The 27831-nt window shown below is 40.0% G+C and overlaps 1 protein-coding gene across 4 annotated transcripts in view; it reads left to right on the top strand.

The window, feature by feature from the left end:
- THSD4 (thrombospondin type 1 domain containing 4) overlaps positions 1-27831 on the top strand; it is a 296831-nt gene that overhangs the window by 25009 nt on the left and 243991 nt on the right. For 3 of the 4 annotated variants that reach the window (XM_021407464.1, XM_021407463.1, XM_021407462.1), the window contains exons 2-3: positions 17719-17823; positions 21660-21729. In XM_021407464.1, the coding sequence (XP_021263139.1) occupies positions 17795-17823; positions 21660-21729 (99 nt within the window). In that variant the 5' untranslated portion in view covers positions 17719-17794. Of the gene's footprint in view, positions 1-11959; positions 12081-17718; positions 17824-21659; positions 21730-27831 lie in introns of those variants that run through there. The other variant, XM_021407461.1, reaches the window with a different exon arrangement.

The raw sequence follows: 27831 nt of genomic DNA on the forward strand, positions 1-27831 counted from the left end.
GGCCGCGCCGGGACCGTGCGGGCAGTGCCCGGAGCTGGGGCGCGGGGATCGGCCTGCGGGGATGGCCGGGGCTGCGGGGCCCGGCGGGGGCTGCGCTCCTAGGGCTTCGCGGAGCCCGGGGAGCTTTCTCTCCTCTCGGCTGAGAGAGCTCTCCCGTCCCCGCTGCGAAGCGCCGGGATCCCGTTGTGCCCCGCTCCGTGCCAGGAGCCATTTCACAGGGGCTGCATCCAGGGCAGCGCGAGGAGCGGGGTCCCGGCAGCCGCCGCCGCGCGTAGCACGAGCGAATCCGGCGGGGCTGCTGCGGGAGAGTGCAAGACGAACGTAACTTTCCTTTTGAAAAACGTGCGTCGCAACTTTGCTCCCTCGGGCCAGCTCTGCTGGTGCATCTATCTGAGCGGCGCGCGGAGCGGGACGTGCGCGGGCCGTTCCGCAGCGCTTCCTCGCGCTCTCCCGCTTCTGCCTTTGTCAGCGCCGCCCGGCTCGAGCGGCGCTGAGGTACGGACGCGGTCCGAGGCTGCGGGACCGCCGGGCGCGGCGCGGGGCTCCGGACGGTCCTTGTGCGGCTCCGGGAGCGCGGCGCCGTCGGCGTGCCCGCACCTGTGTGCTTCGTGGCCCGTAGTGAGCGGCTTCCCCGCGCTTTGTCCGCACGATTCGGGAAAACTGGTTGCGGCGTGGCCACAGGTTAACGTTGTGTGGAAACTTCTTCCTTCGGCTTCTTATTTTGGGATCGGTGTTGGGCTCCTCGCTACAAGAAAGACACTGAGGCCCCTGGAGCGTGCCCAGAGAAGGGCAACGAAGCTGTGAGGGGACTGGAGCACGAGTCTTATGGAGTGCGGCTGAGGGAGCTGGGATAGGTCGGTCTGGGGAAGAGGAGTCTCTGGGGAGACCTTATTGCTCTCTGCAGCTCCTGAAAGGAGGATGTGGTGAGATGGGCTAACATCCCAGCTAAAAGCGATAGGATGAGAGGTGGTGGCCTTCAGTTGTACCAGGGAAGGTTCAGGTTGGATGTTAGGAAACATTTCTTCTTGGAAAGAGTGATGATGCACTGGAACGGGCTGCCCAGGGAGGCGGTGGACTCGCCGTCCCTAGTGGTGTTCAAGCACCGTGTGGAGGTGGCACTGAGGGACGTGGTTAGTGGGCATGGTGGGGATGGGCTGGCGGTTGGACTAGATGGTATTAGTGGTCTTTTCTAACCTCAATGATTCTGTGATTCTAATCCTAGTGCTCAGCACTGTTCGTTCCTTACACAATGAATTATTCTCTACTCGCTATGTCATAGAATCATAGAAGCATCTTTGTGCCATTTTCAGAACTGTGTTATGTTATCTCCGTCCCTTCTCTCTCCTTTTTTTCAGAGTAAAGAATTCTTCACCATTCAGTCATTTCTCATGTGGGAGTTTTCCCACATCTTGTACTGGTGTCAATACCTTTCTGTATGTTTTCATTCTGTTGTATATATATATATATGTATTACTATTATTTTTTTTGATCAAGGAGTCAGCAGAACTAGGTTATATTCTGGATTTCATGACAACCTGGGTTACACAGCAGCAGGAAGGCTTCCACTAGAGGATGTGACAGATTCTAGAAGATGCATCAAATTATGTGAATAGCCAACAAAGGCAATAGAAATATCTGTAGCTCATTCTGGGCTCATCTGTTGATGAATCGGTATGATTTATTTGTTTTTTAATCAGAAACTATATTTAATTAACTAGCTGTTAGGAGCTCAATGCAAGGGCAGGATGCCATGGTTGAAGTAGGCTCCTAATGGATACGCAATACTCCAGCAATATGCTGTGCGCGTTCCTGCTGTCTTCCTGTTCTGGGATAAGACCGGGGCCTGAAAATGCCCCAAACGTATCTGAGCTTAGTGCTGTTTGTGGAACTGCTGGTGCACTCAGTCTGAACTGTCCAGCTGCAGCTTGCCAAGTTGGACTTCTTTCTGACGTGAGACTGGAAGTGATCTGTTGGTTGATGTGACTTCCACCCTTTCACTATTATCAGGGGTTTAAAATGAAACTTAATGCTGCTGAAATTCATTAGACAGCTGTAATTCCTGGTGGTTTCTTTTCTGTTGCCTCTCTCCCAAGGATCCCAGTGAGACACTGGATGTCCGTGGACCAGGACGAGAGTGTCTTTTGAGAAGAAAAGTGCTGTAAGATGAGAATGCATAGTAATGCTAGAAGTAGATCAGCTGTTTTGAGTTATCATATAGAGGCCTTCAAAGTGCATGTAGGTAAGAAACACAGGTTATTTGTTATAATTGTGTCACTGTGTCTTGAACATGGCTTGTCAGGTTTTAGGAGCAGGGCTGGTTTTGCTTATGGTGACTCTAATCTGGAACAGCTCAATTGGAATCGAAGGGGCCAATTCTGGTGCCTAGCTCTCAGAAGCACTTGGAATAAGAAGTGTTATATGGTGCAAGATTGTTGTCCTTTCACACTTCATACAACAGGTTCTTTCAGAGCTCCAGCAGATTTAATTGCAGGAAATTAATTAGGTTGTTGGTGCACAGTGATGAGTTTTATGATTGCAGTATAAAAACTTTGCTCTTGCTGTCGAATAAAATGAGTAACTGTGCTGGGCAAACATGCATGAAACTAAGCCTGAAAACTAAACAAAAATGAACTGAATCTTCTTGAAGACTGGCCTGTGTGTGTAATTCTGTGTGGATAGTGACAGCGGAAAAACTGCTTTTCAACACAGTAGTCTCAGTTTTCTATGATGTTAAATCTGACGTGCGATATTCGGAGCATTGACAGAGCCAGCTGTTGAAAATAGGGATGAAGATACGGCAGATAGTGTTGTTTTTTTTTGTTTTTTTTTTTTTTGTTTTTTCTCCTGTGCCTTAAAACTTGGTTTATTGTCTAAAGTTAAGAGCAGTCAGTGTAGAGAGTCCTGTGGGCTGTTGCCATAGATAGGCAAAACATTTTGTACCTTTTAGTTGTGAGACGTGTCCCATGATCATGGTCCTCTCCTCTCCCTCACCTAGCTGGAGAACATATGCAGTGAGGAGCCTTGTTCTCTGAACTAGGCACGTGTACAACTCAGTTGTTGGTTCATTTGCTTTCAGAAAGCAGCGTAACCTGATGTTAATGCAGTACAGAGGATGAGTCAGATAATTACAAGGCTAATTCAGTTATGAATTTAAGTGGTTTAAATGTGATCAATGGACGTGATTGTGCATTGCTGATCTGTATTATATAAGAGTTTTTTATTGTGTATCAGCATGTAAATAACTTCTGTTGCATTCAGGAGGTTACACTGGAAAATCCTGTTTATGTACGTTAGATGTTTAGGGAGAATGCATGTACTTAATTTAAAAGATTAATTAGGGAGATGTTAGGCAGATACAAGTAAAACGGAATGCTTAGTGGAGTGATCTGATGGGCACTGAATGTGATCTCATCTCTTTCCCTGTATAAAGAGACCATTGCTGAAACTGTGTGCTTCAGAGTTGCCTGATTTTTGTTATTGTTGTGTTCTTTGTGCTAGTTGGCAATAGCAGATACAAATTCTGTAATGTGAAGCAACTCAGTTATCTCCTTATGGAATGTTCTATCCCACCCAGTTTTCTCTTGGGGACTTGTGAGTGTAATGTCACATATCTCATTCGTGTAGCTTCTCCTGCTGAGTTATGGCATTCCCAGAGATGGGTCAGTGCCTGCAGCTTTGGTTGCTGTTAAACAATCAGAGCTTGTCAGCACCATCTACAGACATCCATTACATGCTTCTAAATGGTAGTACCAAGTGTTCACTTTGGGGCATCTTGGCAAGAGCTAGAAATATTCCAGTGTTGATAGGATCTGGATATGATTCTTGTGAAAGAAGAGTATCTCTGATCAGGTGATGTGTCTGTATTGCTGGAATGTGAGTTTTTCTTTTCAGCAGTGCTGCTGACCTGCTGATCAAGTCTCACTGGTGTCTTCCTCCTTTTCCTTTATCTCTAAAAAAGATAAAATGATCACAGGACATTTACCATTGTTAAATTTCCCAAAGATAAAATGTGCATACACATTGCTTGAAGTTTTTTTTTAAAAAACAGATCAAAAAAAGGCACTGTAGTAAAAACATCTATTGAAAGGAACGAAAACAAATTGTGTAGCATGTGCCTCTGAGCTGTATTGCTGTGTTTCTTCCAGTTGCAGCTGGAGGACTTGCTTGTTGGCTATTTCACATCAGTCCTATGCTGCTACTTCTTGGCACCCCACTTCAGTATTTATTTTGGTCCTGGTTTTGGAATTTCCCCTCACAGGAAGATTCCATACTCCATATATGGAAAAATTAGTTTTAAAAAAGGACTTTTTTTCCATTGGTCCTATGATTCTTTTCTTAGTAAGTGTAAGAGCAGCCATCTGTTTGCTTGAAAGCTCTGATCCTAAGGGCCAGTAATGTCAAGGAAAATGTTATCAGTAAGTTCAGTGACTTTTGGATCAAGGCATTCCCATGTGGTGTGCTCTTGCCATTGGAAAGAACGACCGCTGTTTTGAGATATGGCATCTTACTGGCACTTTAAAGCATCGTTTCAGTATTAGTTTAAAGCCCCTTTGTTGATGTGCTTGCATTCGCATGCATTCTGTGCATCTCCTGGTCCTACGAGCAAGCGGTGCTCCTTATTTCTTCAGTGGGTCTAATACTCCGTCTGAACTGTGGTGAAAGCTCATTCTCTGATTACCACTAGAGCTGATGGAAATGAATTGACAGAATGCATGAATGCAACTGTCTACTTAGGCTATGGCTAATATTCCCAACTTGCATGAATCAACTGACGTTAAACGTGACAATGTTCAAGTGTTGATACAACTGGAGGTTGGCCCTGCCTGATGTGTAGACCTCTCCTTTCCTCAAACATTTCTCCTAATCATCACTTCAGTACAACAGTTGGTGAAACAGAAATAAGAACTAATTTTTCCAGGAACAGAGAATGCCCTACAATATAATAATGAACTGTGGATTTTGAGGAGCACTGAATCAAGTTGGCAGGTTATAACTGGTTTATAAAAGGAGCAGGGGTAAGGCTTTATCAGCACAGATATATCTAATGTCCTCATCGGATTTAGAGGAAGAAGTGACTTCAGAGATCTGGAAATAAATTTTTGCTAAACAGGTGGTGACATTAGCAGAGCCCCAGAAGCTACAACTGTTGTCCCAGAAGCCAGCAGTTTATTAGCATGCAGTACAATTAGCACTTAGGAAGATAAAGGTAGATTTGCCTCAGTCAGAGACTGGCTTACAAATAATGAAATTCTAACATCAGTGTGTCTGGATTGATGTTTTCTGAGCTCTTTAGCATTCGCATTTGCAGTCTTCTCTTTGGCAGTCCAAGAGCCAGTGCCTTGCTCTTTTAATGGGAGCTGTGCTTGTCATATAGTCAGTTCCTGGAAGGGGGGCCTCGGGAGTCTCTCTGGGTACCAAAAAAGTCATATTTAAATGCAGGGCTTGGTAGATAAAATTCAGTTCTTTGAAGAGAATCAGCGAAAGAGTTAGTCGCTATCTCTGTGGTCCTGTTTCCCCTTCTTTTAAGACTGCTGTAAACTTATAGTACCCAGCTTTATGTGATTAAGTATATAGAGAAATGCACTTCTTCAGAAAGCTGTGATTCTTTAATTGTTCTTGCTGATTTCACTTTTCTTAATTAATACTTTTTTTCCCTAAGCCCAGCCTTCTTAAAATATTAAGTAAGAAAATAACATTCCCTTTGTATTAAATTCAAGGGATAGCTGTAGTGGTGATGGGATTTTTAGCTTTCCTACTCTGCCTCGAGGGGTTGTATTGACCTCTACTGTACAGAAATGAAGTTCAGCAGAGAAACCTGGGGGTGACTGGAATCTCTCCAAACTTGCCTCTGCCCATGTGGAAGCAGGGCTGCTGCTGGGTGAGATGGCACCTTGGGCCTTGCTTACCCAGAAGATCTGTCCTGTGTGATTGCGTGGCACAGTGTGACAAAGGAACTGCAAACTGCCTAGAGCTAGACACTTGTGGTGAGCCTGGAGGACGTGGTCTGTAGCCCTGCACAGAAGTAGTGTGGTTTCCTGCTAGTTGCCTTCTTTAAGAGCAGTGTTGACCATCCTGTGCCCTGTTATCTCTGTTCTTGTTTTGGGAAGGGGATGGATGAAGAAGCCCTTTCTAAAAGCTCTTCTTCATGAAAACTGTGTCTTTGTGAAAAACATCTGTTGTGCCAGGCCTTGCTGGGTCAGCACTTGGATCTGTGGAAGAATCCTGCTCCTCCAGGAGAAAGACGTCACTTAGATACTCCAGTATGGTATGACTAAAATCTGTAATCCGGCATCAGGCAGATTCCCCTGCGACTCCGTTTGGATTAGCTGGCCAGAATTGCATGGAAGGAGAACTCCAGCTCTAGATGGCAAATTCAGCAAAACCGCTGACAACAATCTGAGAGTAAATGTTGACTTGGAAAGTTTTCAGATTTTTTCGCATTCAGTCCTGGATTTTTTTCCATGGTTACGGTGATTGCTCTCATCCCGGTTTGGTAAGGTCGTGCTGATAGTGGTTGGTTTTATGTTATACTTGAATTTTTGTTTGGTTATTTCTATCTAAAATGTCATTTCTGCAAAAGTAAAAAGAAGAATGATTTTGCTTATCAGATTGGCAAAGGGAAGCAAGAGCCCGTCCAATCCCACCCTGCTTAATTACAACAAAATGACATCCCATGACACAAGCTGCCCAAAAGGGTGATGAATTACTCGGAATGGATGCAATAACTTCATCTGGCAGCGGCAAAGGCTCTGTCTCGTGTTCCTGGAGTTCTGTGAAGATACGTTCACTAGGGAAGTGGATGTGGAACAGTAGACAAACCTTGCAGATCTTCAGGGCATCGTGTGGAGTTTGCTGAACGAGAACAGCATAAGAATAGGGATTTAAAAGAACAGGGTGTGTTAACCATTAACTGTTAGTATTGTTCAACTTTGGCAGCTCAGGAAATACTGCTCGTGTGTTGAAGGGGTTAAGGGTGGGTGTCAGTTTTGATTTTTGTAGTGATAACCAGGCATTAAAATGTAATTTCCTGTATTCTTTACTTCTTCAGATATTGTTTGTACTTGTTAATATAGATAGCACATCAAAAAGACTTTTTTTCTTACAGCTCAAGGTTTTGCTCACGTTGGCACTGAAGAGTTTGAAGAACTTTGGCTGCTTCCCATGAGAAGTTTAAAATTTTGCAGGATCAGTTTCAGATTTATTCCTTAGGCACTGGGGAGACTGCTGACACCATCTGGGAGCATGGTAGAAAATTTAAATAATTATAATTAGTAATAGATTGAAACGAGAAGAAAAAAAACGCGTGGTTTTAAATGATGAAAGGATTAAAGTGCTGCTCTAATACTGTTAGAATTGACAGAAACGGATCTGACTCTTGAACCATGCTGCTTGTGATTAAGTTCCTATTTGTTTCTATTGCTTTGAAATGGAAGAGGGAGATAAACTGTTTCCAAATGTATCTTGCTGGCAACTGAGGTTTCAGGAAGGTAGTGCTGGTTGGTGTGTTTCTGCTTTTTGATTTGCTGGTTTACCAAAGTTATGTTACAAGGGCTTTTCAGAATTCCCATTTACTCAGACCATGCAAATTTTATGCTTACCCAGGAGCCCCGGTGTCAGTCAGTGTCCAAAGAGAGCTGACATTTGAGCTGCATTCCTTTCAGCACGTCTTCTCCCTGTCTCCAGCAGGGGATACTCAATTAGGAGACCGCAGGTCACTGTATAGCTCTACTTTTACTGACTTTAAGCAGTATGCTAAACAGCAGTGAGCTCTAACTGCTAACTTAAAGAAAATAAAAAACACATCACTTTTTTTTTTTTAAAGGTCCCCGCTGGTCTTGCATGTTCTGCCTCTTGCATAGGGAATATTTAAAGCATTGACTGAAACTCACAATGTTGAAGGAGTTACTCTGTTTGACTCTGTTTTCTTTCCCAGCAGTTTGCAGTCAGCTGTACTTGTTTTCTTGAAATGCCAAAAAGTCTCTCACTCACATTTTGAATCCTTATTTTTCAGTTTTTTAGGCACTTGCGTACGTTTTCCTGTAGCTTCAAGTGATGTCAGGTGAAGGTCAGTGCACTATATTAACCTGCCCTTAAGCACAAATAAGTTCAGGCTCTACTGCCAAGAGATGACCTTTTGATTTCTTTTTACCTGACACAATAAGGGCTCTGTTCAGAATTCTTCACTCTTCCTTTACTTAGGCAAAGTCCCAGCCACTTGAATAGGTTTGCATGGGTGAGGAGGGTCACAAAAGTTCCTGAAGCATGGCGTGGGGATGGCTGAGGGCTCTGCATTGTAGATGACTTTGAGAAACTGGATGAGGCTCGGCATTTATTGTGGTCAGAAAAGAGAAGTAAAAGGTGAGAGTGGATTTTGTTGTGACTTGCATCACCACTGTGTCTGAAGCTACATGAGTAAGTACCGGTTTTAAGCTACGTCTGATCAACAGAGGTAGTGAGGTTTACGTACTACCAGAAGACCGTATGCATTGCTGGGAGGTAACTGGTATCAAGGTACTCAGTGCTTTCCCTGTCTTGGTATCCTTCCAATCAAAGTGTGTGCTTGAGTTGTGAGATGTAGGACCGCTTAAAGCTAAGTGTAGTAATTTTGCTCAAAGTGCTGTGTTTCAAGGTAGGGTTGCTAATAGACTATTTTTAACTAAATAAAATTGCATATGGCTAATAAGTGGGGGGCAGGTGACAGATGCATTTCAACACTTCTGTGACTGAACTGTACTGCTGTTTTGTTAAAAGAGGGATTTCCATTAACCTATCTTTGCAAACCCATGCTTCTGATTGATTCTTCTTTTCAACCCATATTTCTCCTATGGATGTGATAGGGGATACTCATTCTTCAGCTCCAGTGAACGGTTTTGGAAGTAACAAAGTTAATTTATTTATTTCATAGTCAGACCCGCTGCCAAGAAAACCTCTCTTGAAAGCAGCAGATTTACTGATAGACTGGGAAAAACTCAAGGTTAAGACCTGACTTGGAAAGGGCAGCTGGGAGTCAGGAGAATACAGCACTCCTGACTCATTATTGTTTTGCGTAATGGAGTTAGCGAGGGTGACAGTGGTTGTTGCTGACTGTGTGAGGCTGGTATCTTTTATCTGTCAACCATAAAGTCATTCTTCACAGGCTACGGGATGGCATTTGCCGAACTATTTCTTTACTAATAGGGAGCTTTCTAATATGCAGCCAGTAAAATATTTCAACTTTGTTGCCGAGTGATCGATAGCCTGAGATTATCTGAATGTACGATTATTGTATGGTTTTGTGTCAAGGACTGATATCTCCTGTGGGATTGTAACAGTTTATGCAGTTCATGTTAAATGGGCTGAAATACTGTCATGTGGACCACCAGAGCACATCAGGCATAGCAGCAAGACAGGACTTGTAGGATACCTAAAATCCCTTTCAAATGGACAGGGTAAGAATAAACAGCTCCCACTGCTCACTGTTAAAGGATCTTGCAGTTCATTTTTCAAGTGGAGGAGGCACATGGAGATATGACTGGTACAAACATTAGGATTTTTCTAGAAGTGTGCACCAACCCTCATCGGAGCGAGGACTTCAGGACAATTATAGTCAGTGGTTTCAGTCTGAAAGGGTATGATAATTGAGAACATAAATTGTTTCTGGGTTTCTGAACACATGACTTTTACACATCTTCTGCTGTTATTAATGATACTGCGTCTTCATGTCTCTTTCTTCAAGTTAGAGTGATACTGTTGTTTGCTATCTCTGCTTCTTGTGAAAGCTGGGTAACAGCATTATCCTTTTTATCTCCACTAACATCCTCACATGAAGAGGAGATGCAGCTTTGCAAATGTGCCTCTTTAAATGGTAAAGTCGTAACAATGGCATTGGCATTTGATGCTGCTATCCTGGTTACCTCCCTGGTTTTGTAACAGTGAACTTTTTTGAAGATTTTAAGTCAAGTCCAGAGGATAAGGGTAGGGTAGTTGATGGCTGTTGTTGTGTTGTACCCTCATCTCAATTTTTTTGTGGGTGAAAGCTAAGTAAACAGCTCTTCGGTGAGTTCTCTGAGTTATACCTGCGCTGTTTGTTTACATGCAGAATTTAATGTTTGCGAAAGATTTACACAATTTCTTGTCATTATTGCTGTTGGCTCTCAGAGATCCATTGAAAGTTTACTCTTTCATGTTGGCTTTAAATTCTCCAGTATTCTGTCTCAAAATTATGAAAGAAATAGTTCTACAGTGCTCTCTTAAGACTTCTCATTAGACCTATTATCCTTCATTATGTAGAAACATGAAAGAAAGCAATAAATCTTTAAACTCCTTTGTTGCATTTCTGTACCAGTGTGTAGGGAGCCCCAGATCAGACAGGATTTTAATGAGAAATAAGTTAGAATCTCATCATTCTTACTGCATTGTTTGACAGCAGTTAAGTGGTACATTATAATCAGTTCATTTCAGAATGTTTGAGGAGTGTAGTCTGAAGTGTTTTGTGCAAGCTACATGGTGAGCTGTTTCTGTTCATGATCTTGCAGTTATCTGTCCTGACTCCTAAAAATAAAGCATCACACACAAGTCTTACTGCTAGGTAGATGGGATTTCCTTCAGAACAGATCACAGTGGTTGACTTGTTGTGTTTTATTCAGCAAAGAGATGTGTAGAATTTATCTGAATTCCGTAGTATCACTGTTTGCTCAGGGCACGTCACTTGTTTTTCAGTGTTCCCTAAAACATATCCTCATCTGGATGCCTGAGAAGCTTCCACGTGCTTGCATCTGGCCCCTAGCCAGCTGATACTCTATGTTGTTCTCCTATTCTGCTTCTATTTAGAAGATGCTCAGTACTCCTCCTAAATGTCAGAGGACACTGTATCTGTTTGATACTACGTAACAGGCAGAGAAATCTCTGAAGTCTACTGGGGATGATTTTTTTTCCACTTTATATCTCTGCACAGAGAGAATAATGCTACAGAAACTCTTGGAATTACTGTGGCTGAAATGTGGAATTGAGCCCTGAGGATCTTAATGGGGATTCTCAGCGGATGCCAGTGTTATATTTATAGATGCATATTCCAGTTAGTGTCTGTTCTGCTGCATGAGGTTTTAAAGTAGAAAATTAAGCATCAATGACAGTAATGGATATGAATAACTAACTACCCAGAAGAGAAACATTTAGTCAGTCTCGCCAATACTATGCTTGCTGTGGTCACTTGGATGATCTACGGTGCTCTCTTCCACTGGCATGATTCCATTAGAAGCTGGCTAGCAAGCTTGAAAAGTGATTTGGTGCGATTATTGGAGCTTCCCTCTACAGGTACAACATTATTGCTCACCTGCTTTGGAACAAAGTACACGTATTCCCAGAAAGCACTGTTCTTTGAAGGCACTAGTTCGGCAAAGTGATGGTTCCTATTTTTTTTTTTTTTTCTGAATATGCAAACAAGATTTCAGGTCTCCATCGTATTCTCTTCTTGTTATGTACTAACACTGATGCCCCAAACAGAAGAGAAATCTTCTAAGAAGAGGAGAGGGAACTTTGTGAAAGTTACTATTTTGCTATTGCATATGTTTGTGTAGTATCTTGATGGGAACACCAGATGGTTTTCTGTGAGGACAGCAGTAGATTTAAGCATCCAGCTGCTATTTAATTTCATCTGAAAATCATGGCTGTGCAGTTCAGAACTTTGACTTTGTTGGAAATATTTCAGAGCATTGCTGATCGTCCTGTTAGTGTGAATCAGCCCTAATTTAGAGAATGGGTAGTTTCACATCAGGTCTTTTATTTGTGATGGAGTCACACGGAGAGTTAATTGTGGTAGGTTAATGATACATTTGTTTACCAGTAAATGAAAGATTTCAAAGGGTACTTGTCACGGGGAAGAACACTTGATCTTCACCTACGTGTGCTGTTGAATGTTGCCCGATACTCTGGCCAAAAAAATTGTACTGTGAAGCTCAGCCCCCTAAATTGTTGTTTCCTCTTTTTCAGTGCAGAGGATATTGATGCTTGGGCACATGCTTGAAACATTTATGGAACAGCATGAAAGCTAATTCTCATGGTCAGCTGTTGAAAATTTGAAAATATGGCTTGTGTAATGCCAGGCAAGTATTCTTATTAGATAGTTGGCTAGAAAATAATGATTTGTCATTGCAGAAGGCAGATATCTTCTACCTGCACAATAATGATGTAAACACAATTTTTACTTGACTGCATTTCTACGAAACAGCCGCTAAAATACATAGTGTATTACTTTCCTTGTGCACGTGCCTTCAATTAGCAATTGAAATATTTGTTTCCTATGAGCTTTTCCAATAGGATGCATTGTAACTCTTTGAGTGAGGTGATTGAGTTCTTGATTCTTATCCAAAAGATGTTAGATCCTCCAAACAACCATCATTACCTCTTGATGTAAACTGCAATTAAATGCTTTTGCAAGCCTATATTTGGAAGAATCTCAAACTGGGATAGGCTGAGACGTGGAAGCTTTTCTTTGATTTTGGAGAGACTCCTTGTTCTCTGAAAACAATTTTCTTTAAGTAAGTCATGAGAGGAGAATAAGAAAAGCTCCTTTTCTTTGTCTTACCAATGAAGAAATTAGTGGAGGTGACAATAAATTTCTGGTATTCCTATCTGCTATGAAATGCATACCCGTACTCTGAAATATCAACATTGTTACTAATTTTACAAAATAAATAGACTTGGAGACTGAAATTCTGTGCATATTACTTCTCTCAAGTCTTTCTAACCACAGCATTCTAGCTACCAGTCCCAGCGGGCAGTTGTACCTGAGCCTCCGCAAGGTGGAGAAGGTCTGGAAGTGGTGTGTGAGCTGCTCATCTAGAACATGACTCTAGCTACTTGTACTTAATGGAAAAGCATTTAGAATAAGCGTGGAACACACTGCTCCTGATAGTTGTGTGTGCAGTGATTACTGGGGATTTGTGAGCAAAAGGAATTTGCAGCCATGACATTAGCAGAATATGATAGCAGAACGTTGATTAAATACTTTCATATAGCAACAGAATTGCTCAGATCCATAAATCTATCCACTTCATTGTTCAGTAGTGATTCAGAACAGCTATGGTGATAGTTGGAATTCCTTAATTCAGTGGCCAGTGTTGGTATCAAGATTCCTGCAGTAGCCCATTTAGACAGAGAAGGGAAAGTAGGAAAGCAGCCATCATGTGGCTTGTCTACCTCAGCTTGACGCATTAGTTCATTATATGCTGGTCTTTTCACGTACTAACAGATATATGAGTACATTTTATCCATCTCCTCAGCAGAAATATCAATTAACGTATCTAACATGGAATACTAAATATATGCTGCAACTCTGTTCTCTGCTTCTTGGTGGTATTTTCTAGTTTTGTTTTGTTCTGCCTACAAAGACTATTGAAGAGTTGAGGGATCTTTTCAGTAAAATATGCTATCTGGCTGTGTTATTTCATAGAAAAATGTGGAAAATGTTCGTCCGACCTTAGGTTGTTTTCCTTAGAAAATAGCACAGAGGAAAATCAGGGAAAGGTCAGTCGCTTACTGATGCTCTTGCGGTCTCTGATGTTCAGCTTAGTAAGGTTTTCTAAATGGGCTGTAGTGGAAGACAACATAGGCTCAGGAACTCAAAAATGCACTTTCATCTGTAATTTCTTGGCAAAGCATTTGGTTATAAATGAGGTTGCCAGTGTATATTGTCTTCATAAGAGATCATTCTTCTGAAAAATGTGTTACTAGGCACAGTTTAAAAAAAAAAATTGCCAAAATTGCACAGCCTGTCAGTGTGAAATCTTGAAGTGAACTGGAGGTAGGTGTGCAATAATTTCCACACAGTTACATCCCAAGAATCTTCCTGCCAATTTGGAGAGATTTAAGATCTCATGTCTGTGATTCATTTTACCTTTACGTATTTTACTTAGCCTGGAAACCACACATGAGAATAAGTCAGTTTTTCTGATGGTCAGTTTGATCTGGAATTTTCTGGCCCTTTCTTCCTTTTCCTTTTCCTTTTCCTTTTCCTTTTCCTTTTCCTTTTCCTTTTCCTTTTCCTTTTCCTTTTCCTTTTCCTTTTCCTTTTCCTTTTCCNTTTTCCTTTTCCTTTTCCTTTTCCTTTTCCTTTTCCTTTTCCTTTTCCTTTTCCTTTTCCTTTTCCTTTTCCTTTTCCTTTTCCTTTTCCTTTTTTTTTTAAAGCTGGATCAATCTGATAGCCACATAAATCACCTTTTCAGGAGCTGGGTTTAAAAAAATATGCAAAAGCCACTCCTCACTTTAACACTGCTACTCAAAACACCTTGCCTTTGCAGTTGATCTCAATTAAACTGTAAATCCTAATTCATGCTAGAATAACATACCTCGTTTAGTTTTTCAAACATATTACTATAATGTGAAATCTGTGCTTTAGGAGTTAGGTTATTATTGAGTATAAGAGGTTTTAAAATGGTTTTTAAGTCAGATTCATTATTATAATATTTTCACTTTTATGGTTTTTTATTACTAATCCCTGTTCAGCAAATATTGCATTAATTCTACATAACCAATGGTATAAAAAAGATTAAAAAAAAAGAAATCTAGAGAAATACTGAATAAACCAGTCTTACTTGTCATATGACTGTGGCTCACCATGTGTAAAATGAATACCTGTTTTCATAGACTCCCCCTCTACTTTCAAGATTGTACTGTGTGTTTTAATGTAATTAGTGAATTCTTGAGGAGATTAAAACTGTTGTGGTAGGTGTCAAGAGATACGGTGTGAGCTATTGAGTGTCCGCACAGATGATGGAGCTAGATAGATTTGGTGCACTGTGACGTGCTTTATCTAAGCATTGTGAATAGTAAATTTTGGATGCAATCTCAAGGACTTGCATTCACCATAGTTTAGTAAACGTGAGTAAACTAATAAATACGCCACATTTTATCACTGTACAGGGGAACAGATTCAAAGGCAATCTTAAAGGGTATATATACTTTTTTAATTTAAGTATTTGAATTTAAGTATTGTTTACTAATGTTTTTTTTTTCCTAAATAATACAAAGAGAGCTTTGCACATTAGTGGAAATGACTTTGGAATGATGCTCCCATTTCATAGCTACTTCAGGTTACTTTTGACAGTAGCTGCCAAGCTATATAATCAAACCAGGAAGTCAAATGTTGAAGGAAGTTTAACACGGCTTGCTGTATATTTAAGTCAACAAGATAAAATAGGCTCAGAGCAATTCTGAGCTGAACTGAGTTGATGCATGTTTGTGCATGACATATCTCACATCATTGCTGTGAGTTAGAATAGATGGTCTTTGGTTGTTGCAGTACGTATGTGTACATATGGAATTACTAACAACTTTCTGTTACACTTTGTGCACAGATGGATGTAGATATAAGTCAATGACAGGACTTAAGTACAGATTGATGCTAAAATCACTTTGGAATTTGTGAAATACCATCCACTTGATACACAAAAGGTAGTCTCACATGAAAAGTTATGTATGAGTGGTCCTGTGATGTTTAAGAGGCTAAAGTAATTAATTCATTAACTTTCAGCAAATTTTTAGATCACCTCATAGGAAAACATTTTTAAAGTTAACTGGCCAAGGGGGAGGTCTCCCTGTTGACTTCCCAACAGATGTCCCTCTTGCTTAACAGTGTCTGTGGTGTCTGTCCTGATAATTCCATGTATTGCATCATTAATACTTTGAGACATGTAGTTGTGTCCAAATCAGCAAACTTCTGAGATTGCCTATGAGCCTACTAGATTCCTTTTTTTGGAGTTACTGTCGTTGTCCATCTCTGCCCCTTTTTTGAAATCTCCCTTACAAATTAGTACTTTCATTTTGTAATTTAAACTAGACACCTGTCTGATCCCTGCTGACAGTGGGCTGCGGTGTCTGACCACCAGCAGCACGTGAGGCTGAGATCATTGAAGATGCTCTGCAGGTCATGTTGAGAATGTCAGAGCAAATGTCAGTAAATATAAAGAGGAAAGATTCTTATGATTAGTTCATGACTTGATAGCAGAAGTGCTGAGACTGCTGGCGGTTAGAAGGCATTAGAATCACCCACCTACAGTGTGGAAGGGAAGGAGGCATGTATCAGGGTCTGTTTACTCACTCTCCTTTTCTGTGACCTGGTGCACGTTTTATTACATGCAGTGAAAAACCTCTCCGTTTGGCTGTGGAGGAGCTATGAATTCTGCTCCATCCTGTGTGGTGCTATTTTTTTTTTCCTACCCAGTTTCACAGATTTCGTTTGATTCTACTTTGGGGGTGAGATAATGAAGTTTGCTGAAATGTCAAATATTTTAATGCAGTGGAGAAAGTCTTGCTAACTGCTTGAGTACAGGAGTGTGCTTTGTACCAGCCGAGATGATATGAACTATTTTGCTGTAAATATTAAGTCTTTTTCTAGATAGATTTATAGTGCTTTAGAGCTCTTTGTGGGAAGGTGACTTGATGTATTGCAGTGACTAACATATTTTTCACCTCACCGGGCTTTTGAAAACTTTCATGCCAAAATTTGTGTTATTCAATGCTAGTGTTAACTGTCCAGCCATTTCAGGTATTCTTTTTGCCCTGCATCTTCTGGAGGGAAAATAATTGTCATGTTTGCACGTTTTCGTATCAAGACCACGCTGTCAACTATTGCTTTCAATAGGCTGTAAACACCTGAGCACTTAATTCATTTTGAGAACAAGCTCTTGAGTTGCTTAAATACTTCATGATTTTTACATGATGTGCTGTGAATATTTCAAAAATAAAAAAAGTACACCTAAGAGCTGCAGTAGGAAGTGCTTTGAAAAAGGAATTAAAATACTGCTAAATTCAAAGTTTCTAATACAAACTACCATTGACAATGAAGATACAGATGAACTAATTAAAAAAAAAGGTAAAATTATGTATAGGTTTTAGGCACTCTTTTGGAGAATCATCTCCAGAAACACTGGAGGTTTTGCTTTGGTTTTTTCTTTTTAGTATTATTATTTTTCCCAGCCTCTTAGCAAAACTAGATTGGTAACAAAATATTTTCTGCTTTTCAAATGAAATCTTACTTACAAAGTTGTCTGAGTTTGTATCACGTAACAATATTCTGTTGGGACTGAGTCTCTCTATACAAGGATGTGGGATAAAAAGATTACTGTAGAATGAAAAAGCAGAAACAAGAGAGTACATCTGGAAAAAACAGAATGGAGAGAACTTGAAGCTGTGTTAGTGACAGTCTGCGTCACATGCATATCCTCAATTTTCAACAAATGGCATGAAGACTGCTACCTTAGTATGTCTGATAGCTGGGAGTCAGATTGCAGGAACTGAGGAATGTTTTGTTCATAATCCAGAATATCTGTTAGTAAGTAGTTTCCGAAGGGATCTGTCAAGTGCTTTGTGTTAGCACTTGTGATAAAAATAAATAAATAAAATCCTAAGTTTGATGGCAAAAAAGGCATAACAGCGTACAACTGACTTATCAGAGCTGTGAGATGAGAATGGAAGTGAGTTAAGCATCAGTTTTGTACCCGTGGTAATCAGACCAAGATTTTGCATTCCGTAGCTTTCCAGCTATTCCACTGATGAAGTCCAATCCCCAAAAATGGGACCTGCCTAGTCTATCCATGTAAGTTACACTGGATTTATAGTTTGAATTGCTATAAAGTTCATGAATTCAGGTAGAGATGATTAATGTTGGTCTGTATCCAGTTTCTAAACATCCAGAAAGATACTGAATAAGCAGTGTTAAATATTTTCTGTTTCTTTCTGTAGGATTTGTTTGACGTGCATTGTGCTTTACTACAGTGAAGAATATTTTTCCCTTCAAGACACTTCGCATTGGAGGATCATGGTAGACAGTTTAATAGTTTCTTTGAGGTAAGTGATGCAACAAAACATTTCAAATCTGATTTAATACGTTCTTAACAGACTGCAGGAAATACCAATTTATCTGTCTCTTTCTTCTGTATTGTAAGTGTTTGAATAATAGGAGAATAAATAAAAATCCTGTCCAAAGACTAAATAATCAAGCACATGCATCCAGGCATGGTATTCTTTGGTGACAGTAAAAAGAAAAAGCTCTCAGTATTTGTTTCTGCTGAGAGTGTCTGTTGGTATGTGGCATTGTTTTAGGATACTTTACTGGAAAGTTCCTTCAGTTTTTTTTGGTTGATGATGCTATGTCATTACAGTCACTGACTTTAAATAATAGATTTGCATGTTTTAGTACCTATGCTGCCATTCAGTCTGAGATTTATATTAAGCACTCCCAAAACAGTTTGCCAGTGGGTAATGTGGGAAATACCTTTCGAGCAGTTTTCCTGACAAGGGGAACACTCAGCTTTTATTAAGCTGGCTTGTCCAGTTCCTTCCATAGTTGGGCGAGCAAATTCAGAGAAAGCAGGCAGCTGTGATGCTACAGGAACAAAAATTCCTGCTCAAGATGACAGCTGCATATTAGGGAACCACATACTCTTCTGTTTGTACAGAGATACTGTCATTTACACCTCCGATCCAAAGTTCCTTCTTGTGAATTTCAGGCACCGATCTTTGAATTCTGGTACCCTCCTAATATTGCGGGGAAGATTCCACGTCAGAATGAGTCTGTCGCCTATTATTGGTACTATTTGTGTTATCTTTCCTGCTGAGACTTCTCCCTGCATTTCTCCCCTAAAGCGGTTCCAGACATAGGCTGAGCTGCAGTCTTTCATCTGGGGAGGAAGTCAGAAACATGAGACAAGAGCTGTAGCGCACTAGCAAACAGTAGGCATGGGGGTAAGATACTCCCACTCCTGACTGAACAGTCCACAGTTGGCCATGGTACCCTTAAAAGAACAACTTCTAAGGGACAGGAACTGTACAAGAAATATACTTCAGTATCCTCCAGCTTCATACATTGGGAGCTGCTGTTCATTTCAGTGAGAGAGGAAGAACAGTGAGAGGTGTTCTTAATGTAAATAGCAAAACTGGTTTTTTGCTACTTCTAAATTAGAGCTAATATAACATTTTTTCCCCCTTCTAGTTAAAAAGAAATTGGTATTGCCAGTAAAAGAAAGTGAGCGTGTTTGCTCTTGGTGATAATGCTGTGCAACTTGTGTAGATCCCTGACTGTGTCTTGAACTAGCTGCTTGTCTGCAAGTAGCGTCTGAACTGTGAGAGCATGGGCTCAGCAGGGTTCTTACTTGGAAGCCTGAGTTAAGCAGCCATCAGTCGGCTGCCGTTGGTAGCTGACTTGTTCATGTATGCTTGAGAAGTTCTGCCTTATTTTGAGGAGCACTCATTCTTTTTGGCTTTAATGTTCAGTAAGAGTACCTGAAGCAAACTGAAGTTGGAGAAGCCTGTTTCTGTAGTTTGGGAAGCCTAATTGTAATCAGACATGCCAAAAAAAAAAAAAAGCCTGGCCCAGAGCAGCTAGCCAACACAAGCTACTGAGGGAAATAATGTTTGAGAAATGAAGTCGATGCACACCGATTGGAAGCTGGGAGCTTACCTCAGGCTGGCTTAAGTATTCCTGTGAGTTGTCCAATGTGTCTGAAACAGCACGTTGGTACTATTGCTTCTGGGACATCCAAGTGCAGGTACAGAAGTGAAGTTAAATACCAACTTCATTGTCCTTGAGCACATAGGGACAGATTTCGGTTGCAGTGCAACCTCATTACAAAATGGTCAGGAAAAGCTTGACACACATACTAAAAGTTTGCTATTTAGAACTGAAATATTTAATCATTTTGCTTTTAAAATTATAGTTCTTACTCAGTTCAGAACTCCCAACCTTGTGCATGATTTCAGTAGAATTTATTCATAGAAATCTCTAGTCCTTCCAACTGATCAGGAAATCCTATCTTCTCTTGTGGATGAAGGCATTCACTTCCATATGCAAATTCTGACCTTTCTTTCAGATGCTCTGAGGGAGCAGAAGCTGTAAGGGAAAAGCAGGGCTTGGGTAGGAACTTTCTTAAAAGGAGCATGCAGAGAATGTAGGCTGGGCCTGCCTGCCATGGAGCACTGCCTGCTCAGTACTTCAAAATGAGTATTTTGTGAACTTTGAAAATAGTTAGGAGATGGAGCGTTTAGAAAAGAGACGTGCACATCAGCTAAAGATAGACTTGGTGCTGTCATTTTGTAGTTTGGAGGTCTGAGTTCTGTCTTATTTCTGCCTTTGATTTCAGGTGTCTTTAACAAATCAGTTTCTTCATTTGTGTGTTTTCCTGTCCACTACTGCCTTATTCAGCCTTGCTCCGAACCACGTGTTTGGGCTCTTACTGTAGTTCCTTTACAGTATCTTGCACTTTCATCTGCCTCCTTTGTATTTGGCTTTATCACAAATGATAGCTATATAAGATAAAATACTTTGTTTTAATGGGCCTTTAAGGTGTCTTTTTTTTTTCTTCTAAATTTATGTGGCAGTAAGGAATGAGTTTTTTTCCTTTAAATGTTTTTTTTTTCTTTGAGAGCAGCATAGACTATGGCGATGAAGTGATAAAAGACCAAGTGCAGTCAGTACTTACCTAACAGTTCCTTTTGCAGTTTGTTAGCAAGAACTCTAGGAAACAGAAAACTCAAGAAAAACATTCTCCCAAGTAGAAGAGTATATGTATTTGTGATAATGAAATGCTTAGTATAAAAAGCTGGTTTTGTTTAGTAGGTCTTTCTTTGAAAATACCTGAAACAATGTGAAATATTTGAAGGATTGCTGCATAGCGAGCAAAGGAAGGGGCTATGAGTAGGAAGCACAGCTGGATTTTGTCTGGTCCATTAGTCTGCAGATGGATTTTGTGTCCAAATCCATCAGTTTTATTTCTGCATTGAAATTCAGCAGCTTTTTCCTTCATGGAGGGTCCAAAGGATCCTCTTTGTAAACTGAGAAGTCAAACTCCTGGTAGAGGTGAAGATAACTTAATTCTCCCTCTCTCTTACCTTTCTGTATTTCCAATGGAAGACTTGCTGGGAGGAGGAAAACAGTCCCCAGTTCAAACTTAGCAAACAAAAGACTGAGCTAACTGAACCCAACTTGTAACAGGCTCTTAGGAGTCGTTATGGTGGAGAGGCTTGACAGAGCAAAGTTTGTTTGGGCTTGGTTCCCATTATGACTCCTTTCAGATTGAAGATGTGGGGACTGGGGTGATGTTTGGCTGCTTATCCTGAGTCTCTGGTGAGCTGTGTCCGCTACTTTCCATCTTTTTTGCCCATTAGGTTATTCAATTTCAACAAGTGTTAGGCAGCTGGGGAAGAACCTATGTTCTACAAAATCATGGAGATTCTTTGCATGTTTCCTGTGCTGGAGGTGGAGTGTTCTTCTGCAGAATGAGGAGCCAGAGTTAGAAACAGAATCAGTCCACAGATGGCTGAACTCTTACTTAACACTTGAGAAAACTCATGAAGCATATCTCAATTTTGACACCAAATGCTGAGGTGCAAAAGTATGCACTTCAAAAAATATTTTACTTTAAACATAACATTATGTGAAATACTATTAATGGATTCTACTTGGTGAGCTTTTGCTATATAGGTAGACAAATATATGTATGTAGCTATTACTGTCTGCTGTGTAGTGAAGAGAATGCTATAAGAATATTTCACACAGTTTATTGAGTCTGCTCAATATAAGTTCTACATAAATACGTAAGTTCTTGCAGGGTCAAGCCCTTTATTGGGCTATAGATAATTTGGATTAGTGGAAATGATGTATTCTGTTTCTCTATTTGCTTTTTCAGACTTCTCAGTTCACTAGCAGTGCTGGGATTTCAGTTTGTCATCCCACAGCCTTCAATTGAACACAGAAAGGTAAGCATTAGAAATATTCACATTTTGTGTACTTAAACATTAGAGTAAGATGCATAAAGCAATCCAATTTGGGCGAAGTTCTTGGAATAATATGGCTTTTGTGTGTATGTTTTTATATTAATATATACTTTTTTAAAAGAGACCCATCACAGTTAATCAGGTGAGTGCTGTACAAGAATGTATAGAGTGTTGTAGGTCGCATATATAGCATTGACAGCTTATTCAAGCTTTGGAGCATTTCCATCATGTAAGACAAAGGGGAGAAGTATTCACATCTGGAGTGGTTAGCAGAAGCATCCAGTTGCTCGTAGGTAGCACTTTCTCTTACAGAAATGTAGATGTCTGGAACAGATATTGGACACTGACCATACTCAGACTGAAATTACAAAAGACAAGCTGGAAGCTGCTAAACTTTTTGCTTGTCCACTTGTGAAAAATTCACGTGCTTGTCTCAGAAGACGTGCAGTCAACATAGAGCATTAGTGAGTCCTCGGCTGGAAAACTTAGTTTAGATTTTTTGTGCTGCTTTTCAAGAAAATAGTGAATGATTTGGAGAGAAAGGGAGGGCAGCAGTGATTATCCTTGGGAAGTTTTAAAATGTTACCTCTGAGGGAAGTTTGAATGAATTTGGGTTGTTTAGTCTGAAGACTGCAGGAGGGAGGCAGACATAATCTCCAGATACTTATGAGTGCTAAAGAGAGAACTATTCTTTATTTCTGCAGTGAAGTAGGTTAGAAGAAAGGGATTTAAATTGGCAAGGGAAATGTGATTTTGTCTATTAGAAAAAAAAATTCTTATGGCAAGGATATAAAGAAGAATAGATCACGCTTACTGGATAACTTCTAGCATTTCTGTGGTGGAGGTCTTTGTGAATGTGCTGGAGAAACATTTGTAAGGAGTGAAGTGTGGGTATTGCTGCTTCTGCCAGATAACCCCAGGAGCAAACCCTTTGAGTAATCTTCTGTCTCTGTGTAGTCTGTAATCTTATATAATCTCTTAAGTAATACTCTAACCCGATAAAAGAATCATTAAAAATATCATATAATGTATTCGTTAAAATTACTTGCATTTTAAATGATTTTAAAATAATATGCAAGATGCACATTTATTTTTAAACTGTACTTAAAGGAGATAAAATGCAAGTTTTCCTTTACGTTTTTATGTGCATATGTCAATATATTTAGTGCAAAAAATTGTTTTGACAATAGCTCCATAGATATTAACTAAAATCCTGAAAGTGTCTGATGTCCATAGTTCAAGAACAGAGCTGTATTTCTTGAAGAACACAGCTGCATAATTGTGATACAAGTTAAATGAGGTCCATACAGCAGCTACCCAGATACAGAGTTCTGAACCTGAGTACAGCAGTGTTTTTCCCTGTTTCTGATCTCTCTGATTTTGTTGTACAGTTCAGATGGTCATTTTTGCTGCTTCTCTTTTGTAATGTTGACAGTGGAGTGCTGGTGCAATCCAGCTTCCACATGGCCACAGGGGGAAAAATTAATGACTTAAATAGATCAAGTCAGAGAAACAATGGCTTCATTCTGTGAAGCTCTGGAATTAGTTTGATCAAACTAGATTCTTTGTTTTCACTTGAGTTAGAAATGCCTCGGGTTTTAACTAGCGCAGTCCTCTGTACTAGTTAAAGGAACCAAAGGCATGGCATTAAGGGGCGTGGCAAACACCTTGGTGATGTTCTCTGTACTGAAAATGAGAGGCAGAAGTTTCCTAGTGATTATCGGGTACAGATTCTGAGGCTGTCTGCTATTCTCAACAGTTACTTCAGTAGCTCTGAAGGCCAGACATGTTTCTGGTGTGAATTCTCAGCTTTATAGCTCTGCAAATCATTCCTTTTCCTTTTGCGTAGTAACTTGGATGCACGTGTACTGGCATCCCCAGCCATCACCTCCTGTGTATTTCTGCACGGATCTCTGCTCTTTGGCAGAGCTCCTTCTATGTGAGTGGAGATTGGTCTCATGGGCAGAAAGGGAGAGAAAGAGGAGGGAAGGATTTAGGGAACATTGAGTCGTTTTAACAATGTAGTAACAGCACAGTGTTATTTGGTGGCTTTAGTATATACACTCAGAGGATACAGTGTATGTAAACTGAGAAAACAGACCTGGCTTGTAAGGAAATAGTAGCTTATACCTCCATTCTTATTTGGTATTTATTTTTCATCTTCAAGGTAAGCGTGCATTCAGGATTGGTGCTTGAACATGTAGTGTTGGAGAGTGGATTCTGTCATGTGCACCCTCCGTTATTTTTTGCTATGAAAGCCATGGTCAAGGAAATAAAATAAGAGAACTGGGTTTGGGTATTTGGCTGAATAGCTCATTAAATATTTCCAAATAGGCCGTATTTTTTATTCCTTACACTGAAACTTTTGGGAAAATGAAATAGAAATCAGGACAATTCCCAAAGCAGCAGATTGAAAATCATTATAACTCTCTGGACACCCACAATTGAGCTGAGGTTTTGCTTTTCTATGACTTGAAAATACTTAAAAACACTGTTTTGTGTTTATTTCAAAATCTTGCTGTATTTTGATCTTTTGTTTCTTATTTTCTTTGGAGTCCATTAATGTTTAAAGTCATATTAGTTTGGGAGCAGCTGACATAATGTAGATATTGAGCAAAAATCTGTCTGCAGCTTATTAACTAATGTGAGAGTTTTTGTTTAACTTTAGTATATTAGAACCAGTTAAAGTACCTTTTAGCTTCTCTTGAGTTAGTGGCCTAAGTTTAGGACTTCAACTTGAAGAACAGAGTTAATCTTATCAAACAGGATTTAAAAACGTATTTTTTTTTTCTTAGAAAAGGAAACTTCATACAAGTTCTGGAAGAGCTGAGCTCAGCAGGTTGCTTTCCGCAGACACACGCACAAGTCCATTTCTGGCATGAAAGCCTGGGACTGTTAGATAGAAGAGCCAAATTACTTGCGTAGTAGGGAGGTGCAGATAGTGGAATTAAGACCTGGGGGAATGAAAGCAGCAACTGGAAAAGTTCTTATTTTTCTCATTTGCAGTTGATTCTGTAACTCTTCAGCTTTGAGGATACTCCCCTCTGACTAAATCCAATACTTTTCCATCTCATAGAATCATAGAATGGCTTGGGTTGGAAGGGATCTTGAAGGCCATCTGGTCCCAACCCTCTGCCGTGGGCTGGTTCCACCCACCAGATCAGCTGCTCAGGGCTCCATCCAACCTGTCCTTGAATGCTGCCATGGATGGGGCATCCACAGCTCGTCTGGGCAGCCTGTGCCACTGCCTCACTGCCCTGGTAGTGAAGACTTTATTCCTTATATCTCATTTATATCTAAACCTACCAGTTTAAATCTGTTCATCCTTGTCCTGTCAATTTTGGTTCCTCTTCTTTTACAATTCTTCGGAGGCTTAAGCTTGGCTATTAGAGTGAAGCTAGTAAGAAGATACTTTTGAGGGATAATATTTGACTTGGCAATGTTTCTTTTTTTTAAATTTTATAAAATTTTGGAATATAGTTGTGCAAGCTTGCTTGCCACAAAGACATAATTGACCAATACAGAATTTCTGGTTTCAGAAATACCTCATTATTTGACTTTTGTATAGAAATAGTGGGTTTTTTTTGTCTTTGTTTACTTCAAACGATGCTGTCTTTCATTTGTGCAGTGCACAAATATTTGAAAACAAAGAGCTCCTCTACATATTTCCTGCAGCTGAGCTTATGGTACTGGTCTATTTATTAATCTTATCTCTAAATAACACAGGTTTAGACAATAATACAAATATTTTAAATGTGATATGTTCAAGAGATAGAAACAAACATTACTGTGCAGAAGATTTTTATGGTTTCTTAAATACAAGAGTTATAGTTTGGCCAATAGTTTCTAACAGGTTATGTTTCTTTCCTTATCTAGCTTACTTCTTTTTCATCCATAGAATATAATTTCTAAATACCAACTCCATGAGGCCAGCATATTTATTGATTTAGCAAAAAAGGAGAGAATGTTGTACGAAAATAATTGCCATCTGTATTTAAAAATTGAACTAGTGGTCTCTAACTGCTTAAATTGAAATCATTTTTAATATTTGGACAATCAGCTTCACTTATCCATTGGTACTGGACGTATGAACAAGCCCTCCTGTGTAGTCAAGCTCTCTGTTCTCCCCCACGTTTATTTTATTGAGTAAATACTATTTAACCTTTACTGATAAGTGACATGCTGTGATGGACAGAAGGTTAAACCATGAAACATAACAGTCCTCTTCCCAGACAAACACTGAAGCCTGTAATCACAGGTTTTCAGAAAATTATCCCTGGGCGGATTGTTAATTAATCTTATGTTGCTGTATTAAGACAGTAAGTTGTAGTAAAATCCGTAATGTACACAGCAGTAAAGTTTGTCCAAACACAATTTCTAGTGTAAATGTTGCTTTGTTTTTAACATCTTGCTCTGTTAAAACATTAAGTATTAGCATTGAAGCAATGGAGTTGCTTTGAATTTTTATGCATATCTTTTTGTCACCCACTTGTATAGTACTACTGACTTAAATGCAGGTGCGATACATTATCAAACAATGTATGGAAGAGGTGTCAGGGTTTACTTTTACAAGCCTTTCATTGGGGCACTGCAATACTGTTGAAGTACTTTGAGCCTGTTTTGTCTTAATGTGGTTTCTTTATCTCTTTGCTGACAGAAGAAGTAAACTGAGTATTATCTCTTGCTGTTAAACACACAATAGTTACAATAAAAGTCAGCTTATAGCAAGTGAATGTGACACTCTACAAAATATACTCTCTACAAAAATATCTTAAGATGAATATGCTTTCAGAAGAATTTCATTCAGGCTGTAATTTTAGAGTAATGTTTAAGAACAAGCACAGTGTTCTACATTACAGAAATAAGTACTCCTTTTCCATCCTACAAACTCACAGACTGCAGAGAAGTTTCTTTCGTGCAGCTGAGACTGCACTGAGGCTGCTGTGTGGGGCTGTGGTATGTTGGGCAGGCTGTGGTGCTCCACCAGTTTGCCAGAGCTGAAGCCAGAGGGATGCAGTAAGACGGCGCCTTCCCTGATGGGTTACTCCTGCAGCTTCTCTTGTGCTGTCCCAGGTGTTTGCTGGAATCCTCTGCAAACTGATTTATCTCACCAGCCCAGTGGGAAAGAATAGATGGCAGGGTGTTTGGTTTTTTTTTCTTTTTTTCTTTCCTTTCTTGCCTTGCAAGCAAATATGCTTGTTGAATTTGGCAAATATGCCAAATTGGGAGAAATAAGGAGTGGGAGCAGGAGTGGATGCTGGGAGAAAAGAGAAGAAGAGAGGGAGGGGGAAGATGAGCAAGATTCCTTTGCTTGGTCATGGTGAGCTGTTAGGTGAGTTCAGTTACTTGTGGAAATGTAGCCTGAGTAGCACTGCAATATAATGGCCAAAACCCGTCATTACTCAAATAGAAGTTCTGTTCATGAGAGGGAATTTCTACAGTTAGCATCTGCTTCAAAGCAGTTTTCCTTTTTGTAGTTTCTCTGTTTTTGGAGTGCTTCAGTTTTTCCATTTTGTTTGGAGGCTTAGGAGTTGGTATGTTTTGTTTATTTGCAGTAAACAAAAAAGTTTTACTTGACTCTAGAAGGAGTCATTTCTCAGTCAGTTTTCTGTTTTCTTAAATCCACCACATAATGGTGCTATGTTAGTTGCATTGGCAGAATACAAGACGTAGGAACTTATCAGAACTTCTCCTAATCTGTTCCTGTGACTCACTGTGGATATCTGCTTTCTCTTTGCTTCAGGACAAAGTACTTAAAAATAATGCATCTCTTCTGCTTGCCTTGTCCTGTGCTCCTCTCTTGAGTTCTAAAATTGCTTAACACCTACATTTGTATGGTTGCATAGACCGTTTTCTGGGCAGTCATGTACCTCCCAGAAGTTTTTCCTATGAATGTTTATATGTGACAAGTAAAGTGAAACTCTTTAAGGAACTCTGGCAGGTTCTTGGATTGATAGGCCAATGTACTTTGAGGGACAAAAGTGAGGAGGCTAATTTTGGTCTTACTCTCCTCTGTCTGAAGAAGCCAAGAAATAGGTTGTTTCTTTCTTTTCATCCTTCTGTCTTTCATCTTTGTTTTCCATG

The sequence above is a fragment of the Numida meleagris genome, chromosome 9 (assembly GCF_002078875.1).
Source record: "Numida meleagris isolate 19003 breed g44 Domestic line chromosome 9, NumMel1.0, whole genome shotgun sequence".
NCBI lineage: Eukaryota > Metazoa > Chordata > Aves > Galliformes > Numididae > Numida > Numida meleagris.